The sequence below is a fragment of the Cygnus olor genome, chromosome 16, assembly GCF_009769625.2.
Source record: "Cygnus olor isolate bCygOlo1 chromosome 16, bCygOlo1.pri.v2, whole genome shotgun sequence".
In the NCBI taxonomy this organism is placed as follows: Eukaryota; Metazoa; Chordata; class Aves; order Anseriformes; family Anatidae; genus Cygnus; species Cygnus olor.
Genome location: NC_049184.1, coordinates 5,867,760 through 5,880,715, shown reverse-complemented (window position 1 = coordinate 5,880,715; position 12,956 = coordinate 5,867,760). Strand labels below are relative to the sequence as shown.

Sequence of the window (12,956 nt, the reverse complement as noted above, 5' to 3'; positions counted from 1 at the left end):
ACAAATTTCTGCCCCTCAAAGCTATTCCCCAAACACTTCCTTTCTTTGCAATGGGAAAAGAAAGCGGAGAAACTCTCCTGCCACCATGTTTCAAGAGAATAGAGCCCTCTTTGCTCTTTGTACTCTCAGCCCCGTTTGCTTATCACTGGTGGTTCAGGCAGATAACTGCAATTCCCACAGGCTCTCCAGCGGAGATCAATTATCCCACCTAGGAACAAAGAGTCCAGGAACCACTTATCACACACTTCAGAGAAGTGGGAGCAGAAACTGTCCCATCCCTGGCAGAGGGGCCGGTGAGGACGTTCTGGCCACATTCGAGGCTTGAATACCAACCATTAGACTTGTTCTAATAAAGACATCTGGATGGCAAGACAGGATTTTGACTTCTTTGTTGCACTGGTAGCTACATGCAGCTTGCCTTCAGGGTAAGACAGCACTTGTACGGGTGCAATATTTTGTTGGCAGAAATATTCCCTCTCCAGGAAAGACCAATCAAAGCAGCCAGTGTGTGCAAGGACAGGACACGGGCTTTGCAGAGAATTATACCCCTATCCCAGGAGGATAAGCTATGTAAATATAAAAAGAAAAATATTCTACTCTGCACAAAAGCAGATTCTTGCCCTGCATTGCCAAGGGACTGAACTTAATCACTAATCCTCCGAATCTAGTAGCAGAGGCAGAACTCCAAGCCACAGGACTGTGGTGGTGTAGAAGGAATATTTCCCTGGAGACAAGGGCTCACAGAAGAGATAAGGTACATCACAGCTCCAGAGTGACAAGATTGCTATCGCAGCCTGTGCCTCATTACTGTTTCCAACCTTCAGCACAGATCCATGATGCCTTTCCAGGATTAGCCTACTTCCAAAGCTAAAGAAAGTATCTCTTAATTTACAGCCCGTTACTTATTTAACACCAGAATTGCATTAATTATTTGAGAGAGCCTTTGGACTACCCTGGTATTTTAGCGGCACAGTGTACTTGGAATACCACACGGGACTAGGGAGAGTGTGCAGCGAGAAGCCGAGTGTGGTACATAAGCAGAACTTATTTTAGGTATACAAACATTTCGGTCTCACACCTAGAAGCATGGAATTTGATTATATATAGAGAGAGAGACTGCCCCTTTTTAAATACTGTTGTGTTTTCTTGTGTTTTTATTTTTTTAGCCTCTCCAGAGATCCCATGAATGGCCATCTTAATAAAACTACGATAATCTCCATATATAGCTTCAAACAATGGAAACAGAGAAAAGAGAATTGAAGACAAGCCAGTCCTTGAACTTACGGACCATGGATCCACTGCTTTGCATTAAGTTATAGGGCCTAAATGCAATAGGAGGTGTTATAACCCTTCTTGGGGTCAAAAACCAGTTCTAAAATACATTTTTTTAGGACACTAACTCAGATGAAACAGAAAAGAAAGTTTGTTAACAAAACCTTCTTACTACAGTTTCTAAATATGTACTTTGATATCAGAATAATTATTTCGCTACTTGCATCATTCTCATCACCTTAGCATATTTTTTTTAATTTTTTGTTTCCCAAAGCAAAAGGCTCTTTTGAAATAGGGGAGACAGCTATTGTGCAACATTAAAGACTGCCAGCTTATAATTTATCACCTGTAATGGGCCTCAGCTATTCACCCTGAATTATTCTTCTAAAAGCAAAGCTGTTAAAAGTAATGGGTATCTGCTTCAGCTCAGAATAATGAGGACACTAAAAAAGTATATAAACAGCTAAAGTATGTGCCAGCTATGCAGGAAGAGAGACCTGCTGTAATTGAATGGGCAGTACACCTGCAGTAGAGATGAGTCTGACAAACACATCATCTATCACACCGGAGGAAAATTAATAGGTGTAAGAAGAACAGAGCATCCCACAAGTGATTATCCAGACGCTTTCGGTGACTTACTTTCCCTCTGATCCATAGCTGTTCATGCTGTCCTCGATGGACTCGTGGCTGGCTTGACGGACGGTCCGGCTGGGCATTTCGACAGCCAGCCCCGTTTCTGTGCTCCTTTGGATGGCTCCTTTGAGTCTCCGACCGTCCCCATCTAGGAACAAAAGGGGAGAAGAGGCAGTCAGCTATTTTTCTGCCAGCCTTTTGCAACAGCAGAGTCAAGGAGAAGCAGGGAAGGTCTTTCAGACGACCAGCCCGGCAAGCTGGCAGCCAGGCAGCACTTTGCTCTCACGCTGCGTTTTGTTACTCAGCCCTGCTTCAGCAACAGCTCCCAGCCGTCTCTGGAGCCAACCCAGAAATCCAGCAAGCCAGGGCCCAGCAGATCCTCCAAATATACACACCACCCTACCTACTTCAGGCATTTGTACCAATTAATTATGCATCGAGTGCAGGTGCACACAGGCACGCAAGCTGGCTCTCTGTATGTCCCTACCCAATCTGTGATGACAAGCAACAATAACCATGGGCAGACTGAGGCGTACAGCTCGACCAAGCCTGGAAACACTCCTTAAATCCCACGTTGACACCTCTGATTTCGAGGAGCAGCAAAGAGCCACAGCCTGTGGTCAGCACTGAAGGACCAGCAGGGAAGGATAAGGCCAGGCAGCACCAGGAGTGCTGCGAGGGCAGGAACCATCCCAGGCGTAAAACAGGGAAACAGCTGGGAACAGCCAAACTATTCCCTGATGCTGGCACCTGGAATGGCACCAGCAGTGGAAAACCCCGCAGAGAGGCCTATTCCCCTTCGCACACTCCTTGGGGCACAGCAAAGGGAATTAAGTAGGCTCTCTTCCCTCCTGGGTGCAACCTTCAGAGGCTCAGCCCTCTGAAATTAACAGTTGCTATTTCCATCCTCCTTCTCTAGCAGTCTGTTTCTCAGAACAAGCCACGTTATGTAATGAGCATGTAATGAATACCATTACTATTAATTGCTTTAGCTGGTGCTAGGAAGCTCCAAATTTCATCCCACATACAGCACTCATCCTGAAACGCATCATCTGCAAGTTTTCTGAACAAAGCTGAACATCTAAACCCTTTTAAAGGTGCCTATCTGTTAAATCTGGATTCAGGCAACGAACCTCTAACCCCCCAGACCTCCCGATTACTTCTATTAATTTATTTTTTGTTATTATGGCAGCAGCCTCCCTGACAGCACCGAGGAGAGAGCGCAATGCTGCGAAGTCACACTGCTCTCAGAAATCCACCAGTTTTTGAGTTCCGCCCAGCAGAAGAAATGACCCAGCTCTCCAAATATTAAAGAAATTGAGTCTTTCCCTCCTACTTTAGAGAAATATGTGGGTAACTGTACGAACCTCTAAAATATGCAGAACACTTTTTTGTGTAGCGAGCCGCTTGACTTAAAAATACTTTTCTTTGGGGCCTGGTGTAACAGGCACGTTTCAAATCACTAACAGAATACTTCCAATTCCAACTCTCAAATTTTAATTGCAATGAAATGCAAAGACAGAAATTCTCCTATAAGCTCAGCCAGAAGTCCCTTTTCCTCCAGTATCCCGAGGTTTCCGACCGGGTAACCATGTCGGCCCCAGGGCTCTGCACCAGCAGCTGTCCCCACATATGGTGCAGCATGTATACGTACGTCCCTGTGGGCTAAAAACTGGAATACACATGTTTTGAGTTAATGTTAACTACAGTTGGTATTGTTTGCGTGCCTAGAGCAATGTACAAAGTACATCGTATAAATCAGGAAGACCCACAAACGTAAACTAGATATTTTTTAAGTGCTTCCAAAATCCAAACCTTCAGGCAAGAATATTAGTAAAGGCATAAGTAAAAGCAAAGCCTCATGAAATGGCCTTACCTATTTCCCCAACCACTGCAGAACAGTTGCCTTTGATGTACCTTCTACAAGGCTTGTACAGTTTGCTTGGAGCCTCTGACGGGGTTTCTAGGTTCCTTGCAGAGAGCATCCCCCAGCCCTGTGGACAGACTTGATGGTCCGTTTCACTTGTGTCTCTCACTGCCCTCCCCAAACAACCTTTCGGGCACCTCATCCATCAGTTCCCAGCCCTCCTCCACATGCGCACTCTCAGCACACTCATTCTCCTGCACCTTGTAGGTTAGTTATTACTAGACCCTGGGTGGGCAAGCAGAGCCAAAGCAACAAATTGACAAAGATGTAGAAAAGAAAGGAAAAACATCCAGTAGCCCAGCTATACAACACCTGCTTAAAAAAAAAGAAAAAATCTAGATTACTTCTCTAACCTAATTAGCCATGCCTGGAGACGTGCATGCTTACAGGACTAGACGTCCACATCTGGCAACAAGACAGAGGCTCGGGGCAGAGTGAGGCATTAGAGCAAGGCAAGGTGCTCGTGGCTTTGCATCACCCGGAGCCGGAGGCTGGGGCACGGCCACCTGCTGCTGGCCACGGGGGACCAGGAGAGAGGGCAGGCAGAATGCCTCCTGCATCGGGAAATGGGATCAGGAGGGAGGGCAGGGCAGGCAGACTGCCTCCTGCGTCGGGAGACAGGCGATTCCAAACGCCTCTCACTCGCTCTTCCAGGCCTTCTGCAAGTGGGTGGTTTTCCAGTATTCCTGATCACATTCACTGCTATGACATGGAGATGTTCTTACGTAAAATGGAAAGGGAAAAAAAAAAAAAAAAGGGATTATGATAATGGGGAAACTCTGGGAAACCAGCCAGGAGTAGGTCAGACGCAAAGGATGAGTTGTGACCGCAGTGACAAGAGTCCTTCATCCCTCCCTCCTTTCCCGGGTAGGAGCACACACTGATGGCTGCACCCAACAAACCACCTCCAGTTACTCTGCAGAAAGGTTTCTCCAGCCTTGTTCCCCTTCACCTTTTTGCCAGAAGCTTCCCTTGAGCAGAAGGGGAGGAATGTGACTTGCCAAAAAGGCAAGCTCCCGCACCACTGCCGCCCGAGACCCGCAGGAGCACCACAGATGCCATCAGAGATAGGATGCAGGTTCCTGAGCTGCTTAAACCCCTCAGTGAAACCCTACCTGTGGTCGGCACATAACAAAAATTTACGTTCCTTTAACTCCCTCAGCTGGGAGAGAAGACCAGGATCAGAAGTAACATACCTGGAAAGAGTCAGCACAAATCTGCATTGCTTGCCTGCAGACCGAAAACATTTTGCAAGCAATTGTCTGCTCTTAGCAGCCTCTGGGCAACGCGGAGCATCGTGCAGGGGCTGAATCCCCTCCCTTATAACCCGAAGCCTTCAACTCCTTTGCAAATCAAGAATGTAAATGATCAGCCCCCTGTGAGCACTGCCTGGCAAACCCATTTGTCTCAGTTGTGAGCGCTACCTGGAACAAGTTGGAGTGGTATTGACGTTTCCTGCAGCATCTCCGGATTTATTCCCTGCACCTCCTCCAATCAAGCAGTAAACCACGAAGGTTAAGCAGCTGATCGAGCCCTCAGCACAACACGCAGCTGAAGAGCAGAGCCAGGCTCAGAATGACCTTGGGAAGAAATGTTTTGCCCCAATTCCCAAGCTGAGGGCACCCAGCACCTCGTGGATGCCGAGGACCAGAAGGGAGCAGCAGACGCTCCGACAGGCTTTCCGCCTTGACAACAGCTCGGACCTTGCTAGTTCACGCTCTGCTCAGCCAAACAATTTGTGTTTAGCTAAAGAATATCTTCTAAAAATGTATCCGCTCCGGACTGGAAGATAGAGAGATGGAGAATCTGCCATTTGCCTGCGCAGTTTATTTCACTGCTTGACATTTAAAGAAGTGACTGAAGTTTGCCTGGCTTCGGCTTTTCGCCATCAGGTTTTTAATGTCCTTCTGCACCATGAGGGCTGCTTTGTGCTCTCGCTGAAAGGCTCCTCTGCAGCGTAATCGTCACCTCTCAATCTTTTCTGACAAGTTAAACAGACTGAGCTCTTTATGTTTCTCATGCTCTGGCATTTTTTGTCTCTTGCCCTTGAATCATTTTAATGACCTTCCCAGGTTTTAAACACCCTGTTGAGAACAAGCGCATTGGAATCGGAGACTGCATTTTATTGCAAAAAATAAAATCAAAAAAATAAAGTACAAAGGTAGAATTCAGCTTGTACTCTTGTCTTCACTGCTTCTCCTTGCACCTCCCAAGACCCCAGTAAGCTCTTGGTAGAGCATCACGCCTCATTGATGCTATGCAGGCCCTGCCCGGCTTGCTGGCATGGCCTTGTAGAATATTAACATGTAAGAAAAAAAAACGCCACAATTTAATGGAGACATCTTAGGAAACAGTCCATACAGCTCTATCCAACTCTCCCACCCTCGGTACTATTTACTACCCTGCTCATGTGCTCATCACCTGTGAATCTGGTAAGATTTAAATCCACATTTGCTCCACACCAAATGAAAATGCTGAATGGCACCACACCTTCGAAATAGCCTCTTGTCTTAGAGTTTTCCTTGCCGAGTGCTTTTTGAGAAGTGAAGCAAGTTTTTAATCTATTTGTCACTATCACGTTTTTTAAGGTCATGTTGTTCTAGGTCAAAACCCTTACATATGCATCACATTTACCCAGATACCTGCTTCCACTAAAACAGGCATAAAAAAGTCTGACAAGACCCACTTTCCCCAAATCCTTCTTGACTGGTATTAATTATATTCGCACCATTTTGTTCCATATTAATTAAACCTCATTATCATGATTCCCTTAATTCTGTCTCGGAGCAGCATCAGACCAACAAAGCAGAAGTTTCCTCCAGACAACCCAGTAGTGGATGAAGAGGGGTAAGGTGACCGCGCAGGTACCCTGCACAGAGCTCAGCACCCCTCGGAGCATCCTCTTCCTTAAATACATTGTCATCCGTCAGCTGCACTGCGAGGCATCCCTTCACGAGGATGATGAGGATACTAAGGCTGAACTGACTGCCCCAAAACTGTATTTGCCTTAATCTTGGGGCTGGGAAGTAAATAAATAAAGTAAACCAGTGGCATCCTCCTCCTCTCCCCCAAGGAAACAGCCACTGTCTCTCCCGCTCTCCCCCAGCAGCCTGCCACCTGACTCGTTAAAGCTCTTTCTGTTACTGGCAGGTCTCTGTGCTCAGAGAACAGCGAGTCTTGAAAAATCTACGCGAGTTCTGCGACAGCTCGTTACAAGGTCGCGGTTATGCAATTAGCGCTATCGCGCAGGATTACAGCACGATGGGAGGCTGCGGAGCTGATGTTGGAGGCACAGCGCGCCCCTTGCGCTGCTGTCCTCACGTCACCTTCCAGCACCTCCCGCTGCTCCATCCCACCACCACCCAAGTGCTCGGTATCTTCCTTCTCTTTCCCAGTTTGTTTTTAATTTTCTCCTCTGTTTGCTCGGCTTGCTGAATGCTACCGCCACAAAAAGCATGACGGATGCGATACAGGCCCTCCCACGCTTTAGAATTAATTGGTATTGATTTAACCCTTAGATCACAAATTGACTGAATTTCAACTCGATCAGCCTTGCTCCTAGATTAACTGGCTGCTTCCAAGCCCAGAACGTGCTGGTACCCAAAGCACATGGCCAGTAGCACCAGTGAGGCCACCCAGTACACCCTTAGCGTCCAGCAGAGCAGCCTGGGCAGCTTTTTTTCTTCCCAAACTTGGAGTGCGAGGGGGAAAATCAGGAGGGGAAATCACTTGGATGCTTACTTTCCGGTTGCATTTGCTCCTACTGCAAAGCTCAGGACAAAATACGTCTGTCTTTTTCAGGAAAGACCGGTCCAAGCCTGGGCAAAGAGGCGGCATTTGTATTGTGTTCTTACACCAGCCAGGCAGCGCGCATTGATGTGCATCCCTGCATGCTGTGGGATATTGACCTGGGCATGCTCAGCTCTCTGGCTTCACACCTGGGTTCCTCCACAAGTGAATCATCTGCCTGGCTCCAAACTGAGGCCCAGGTACAAAGCAGCACTTGTACAGCGTGGAGAATTGACAACCCCAGCAGGGAAACAGAGAAAAACCCATCCGACTGAGCCAACGCACTCTTTGCTGCACGTTGCAGAGCGTGTAGAAGCAGAGACGAGCAGCAGAGATCTGCAGAGATGAGGGAGAAGAACGAGACAGCACCGCGTGCCTGCTGTCAGCATCCGTCCAGGGGTACCAGGGCGCGTGGCTGGCTGGGACAGGACCCGGCAGCCTGCAGAGATGTTCCCCGAGCTGCACAGCAGATGGTGCTGAACCTGCCTGCACAAACAAGGTCTTGCAAGTCCGTTCATTTTCCACTGCTTCTGACTTCACTCCCAAGGTCAAAGCCAAAGAGCTGATTCTGGCTTTCTTCTCCATGAAGGTCTGCCCCAGAGAAGAGGTGGTGCGAGTCCGTTTGGGGCTGAAAATGGACAAGGAAAGCACCGATCGCCCATCCGGATCTGCTGAGATGAGGAAGAAGGATGGATCCCCGAGTCCAACAGCCGGGCCCTGGCACACCTTTGGGCATAAAGAAAAAGACGCGGGGGCATCTCAGCTCAGCACCCCATGGGGTTCTGCTGAAGCACTGACCACTGTGCCCACTTTTTATTTTCCAGTACTCTACTGAGAAAGAGCCAACACGCTCACATTTCCACTTCAAACTTTTTCACTCCATTGTCGTCCCTAATGGCTTTAAAAATGCGAGATTTCTTTCTGTTTGGTCAGATGCTGAATCCCTACAGACACGTGCGAAGATTTGCGTGCTGTGAATCAATTCTGCGACTAATAAAAGAACTGCATTGTTCAGAATCACAAAGAAAAAAGGGAGAGTCTTCCCACAGCCGTGCTCGAGCATCCAGCACCTGTGGCAGCCTGGCACACGCCGAGCCGAGCGGCTGCGTTGGGCATCGCCGGCCCTTTTACATCGGTAGCTGTGTTTGGAGCGAGCCACGCTGTTCTCCTAAGGGGATGCTATTGCTGAGGAAAAATATATAAGTACATTGCAGAATGCAGTTTAACAAGATGAACTCAATCTCATCATGCCTGGCAAGCTCCAACATCCTGCCAAGTATTCCCAAAGTCGACATCGTAATGGAGTGTGAATTATGAGCACCTAAAGAGAGGCAGCTTGTGCTGTGCTCCGGAACATGCCAGGCTATCATCACAGCCTGAATAATCCACCAGAAACGACAGAAAATGGCTGGGGATAAACAGGGCCACTAATCAGGCTGTTTGCTTCATTCCCCTTGTCCTAGTTTCAGCCACTAATAAAATTACACCCTTTCTTTCCAAATTAAACAGAAAATCTTCCGTGGGATGGAAAAAATATTTTAACACGTTGATTCTTAATCTGTGCAGATTACGTGCATCCACATGGCTGTAGAAGGACAGTCATCCTTCTGTCTTTCGTCCTGGTGTCTAGCCCTGCCTTTCCTTGCCCACAGTGCCAGGCAGCAATTGCACCCATGCCCAGGATGTACAAATCAAACCAACCCTCCCCCAAACCCGTATTTTGTCCTCTTCCTCCCCACCACTGAGGTGACCAGGATCATTCAGAGGGTAATTTTTATTAGGTAGCTGGAAGAAGGCACCCAGCAGCAGGCCCAGAGGCTTTCTTTCCTTACCCACTGGGATGCCCAGGAGGGAGCTTCCCCCAGTGCACGGAGGAGCATCACGCAGCTCAGCGGGGTACGGGAGGTCTGCAAGTCTGCATACAGCAACAGTCCTATTTTTAAAGCCCAACAGAGCTTTATTTAGGTAGGCCAAAGCTAACTTTCTTCCTCTTCCTTCCTATAAATGCTAAAATTAGCACACAGATCCAACGCTCCCCTGCGCAGCCCGTCCTTCCCTCCGCCCACGCCAGCCCCGGGAGAGGAGCACTTTGCCTTCACCTCCCTCCCACTGTGAGCAGGGGAAGCTCCAAAAACCACACATCTGTTTTCAGGCTTGCCTGCAGCTCCCAACCACCCTGCCGCCCAGCCCAGATCCCCAGCTCCTCAGCCCCTACTGGAGCAGCAAGAGTTTGCTCCTCCAAGCTGCCCGAGCTGCGGTTTGCTGTCACCCCGCCGTGCCGATACCCGCACGGCTCCACTGCCAGGCTGGGGGGAGCACCGGTAAATCACTGCTTTGCTGCCCATCTTCCCGAGACCCGCTTTCGTACCTTAAACTAGGAAAATGTCATCTTTTTTCTGCTCCTTTTGAGGTTAAACACAGTTTCCATGATGCTACGTTTAATTATTTGACCTTTTTGACAATTCAGCTGTATAACAGAATTAAATGGCCAACAGTCTCGTTTTAAAATTTCTAATGAGTTCTGCAATTCTCGTGTTCTGCAATTTTCAACAAATCACGTCAGCGAAGGAAAAAAATCTCAAATTTTCCTACCTACAAAAGAGTCAAAGCTAAGAAACCCGGAGGTAAGCCCATATACTGCACCGCCAATGACTTCTAAAGAGATTTTTGACTATGATAAAAAAAGGGCATAAGCTTTTCCCCACTGAAAAAAAGTTTCAGCACCACAGCACTATAAAAACTTGATCGTTTCTCTCAGAGTATTTCATGGGAACTGCTTTGCTGCAAGACTTCTCAGAATTCTTTCCATGTGTCTTTTTTTTTTTTTTCCCTGTTTGCAGGAGCAGAATCCAAATAGCTTCGTCTGATGGCTGGTTCTGCATCTTTATTTTCATAAGAAAATGGAACACGCTGCCCCCTGCTCTTCCCCCAGTCTGCCGCGCTTTGCAGGAAGGAGCGATTACACGAAACGTCTGCATGCACACAGAACGTTCACTGCTGTAAGAATTCCTCAACAGCCTCCCAGCGAAGCCCAACTCCCTCCCTGCTGGCTGGCCCAGCTCTCTAGGGACAGGCAGGCACGGGACTGCTGACGCTGCAGCGACCGTCCTGGGCAGAGCCGCGTCTCTCAGCCACGTCCCGGGCGCTTCCCCATCTTCTTCTTTTCTGTCTGAGCGAGGAGCGATTCATTTAAACGAAAATAAAGCCTTACTATGGTATCTGTAATGCAATAAACGACATATATACACACTGCAGAGCAAAGAGGGGAGCCAATCTTGCCACTTCTTGGATTTTGGGGGTGTGAGGGTCACTCGGAGTTTAACCACCCCTCCTTGGCACCTGCCCGCCCCGGCTGGAAGGCGCTGGGGGTCTGCTACCTAAATACACCCCCAGCCCAGGAAGGTTGAGCTGGCAGGCTCAGAGCAGAGCAGGTACACTTGGCACAGCCACGGGCTATTAGTAACAATAAATAACACAAACTATTTTACCACTGCATGGCAATATTTATTCCCCATTAAGCCGGGGGAAATGTCAGGCACAGCACTAACAATGACGAGTGTTTCAAAGCACAACCTTCTTGCTTCAAAACCCCAAACTTTGCAAGGTATGAAGGTTTGGGCATTGGGAAAACATGAAAAGCCAAAAGGTGAGAGGCAAGTTCATTTGCCAGGGCCATCCCTGAGCTTTCTTGTTGTTATTTCACAGGAAAGACCTGAGGTGGAGCCGAAACGTGTCCTTGGAAGTCCTCCAGCAGACCAACATCAGGTAGAAAGGCCAGGTCAGGATTTCTGGTTAACTACAAGGGAGTTGAACCAGAGCACTCTGTCCTAATTCTGCCATCCATCTTAAACTATTAATAACTCTGAGGACATTGTTTAAGTCCAGGATCTGAAATATGAATGAGCCTGAGCTGCAGAAAACCTCTCAGTTTAGAAGAGGATCACAAAAATGAGGTGACTTCTCAAAAATAAAGCAGCTAGAAAACATCACTATAAGAAAATGACGGCAGAAGATGAAAGAGCTGCCCTGCCTGTGCTTCGCTAAAGCAGGAAGCTTTGCGAGAAGCTCCTCCTGCCCTTCCTGAGCCCTGTGAGCCTGCCTGCTCGCTATTCACACCTCTAGGAAGAGCCCGCCGTCCTGCTCCTTACTGCAAAAAGGCAACGGGTAAAACACTGAAATGTCATTGGCAGGCTCCTAACCAAAAAATAACAAAAACAATCAAGCAAAATTTTTCACAGCCCAGACCCTACAGAGGTGCAGAAGGACTCTCCCATCCAAGCGATACGCTCTCCCACTGACGTGGCAGGCACGTAACCGCCTCCTACATCTGTCTCCTGCTCGTGAGCTGTGCTCTCCTGTCGTGGATGAGGACTCTGAGGTCATGAGCACCCTGGAGCAACCCAAACTTCTCAGAGAGGCTAACACGCCTTTCCATACCGGGATTTAAAACGCTCAGCTCCAGCATCTTGTTCTCACTCAGGACTTCCCTTCTGGGGCACTAATTCATGTCTTTCTCCCCATCCATAGCCACCTTTTCAGAGCATTCACAGCGTGTGCGTATCTCCTAGCTCCCCGCCAAATTCAGCTGAAACTGGAAAGCCTGTGCTGCAGTTAAAGGAGTAATCGAGAGAGAGGAGATGGTGAGGACAGGGCTCTGACTTCAGCATTGAAGAAATAATTGCCTCTCAAATTCACAGCTAAGGCAGGTAAAGTTTAGTTTTCGGTCAGACAAAATTCAGGGGAAAAAGCTGACAAGCTCTTATATGAGATCTTATTCACGAGATTTTTCCCTTCTCTTCAGTCCCAGCAAAGCTCTTTTAACAGCAAGCAGCTTTGTCAAAACCACGTGTGTGAGCACAAAGAGCGAGCATTGGTCTTGACACAATAAATGAGTCATGCAGTCTTTTGTTCATTTGTTATAAACAATTAAAAATGCAGCCACGTTTCTTTAACAGGCATGAAGCCACAGAACCCCAGAGTCATTCATAAACTAGACTCATGGTGCAGAGTCGCACTTAGAATAGCATTTGATTTGTGTTTAGCTTGGGTTGTAATTACTTCATCACATTTTCCTTAAGGAAATGAATGATCAAATTCACAAGGAGCTGACTTTAATTATACACACTGCTTAATAACTTGCGTCCATTTGGAAGCAGTTATTTGATCCACTGTAGACGCAGAGAGAGGGAGAAGATGGCCTGGCTTCCAGAAGAGCCGAACAATCCCAGGCATTCGGCTCCTCAGTTCAGTTTCACCAGACGATACAACCACCTGTGTCAGGCTTCTGCAAAGGTGCGTTCATGGAATACCTGCAGCAAACTTGCTCTTGCAGACG

General features: G+C 47.8%; 1 protein-coding gene across 1 annotated transcript in view; it reads right to left on the bottom strand.

Annotated features, from left to right (window-relative positions):
* The window catches only part of RIMS4 (regulating synaptic membrane exocytosis 4), a 54,571-nt gene that overhangs the window by 19,262 nt on the left and 22,353 nt on the right, over positions 1 to 12,956 (bottom strand). The window contains exon 2 of the mRNA XM_040575825.1: positions 1,912 to 2,053. Coding sequence (XP_040431759.1) covers positions 1,912 to 2,053 — 142 coding nt within the window. The remainder of the gene's footprint in view (positions 1 to 1,911; positions 2,054 to 12,956) is intronic.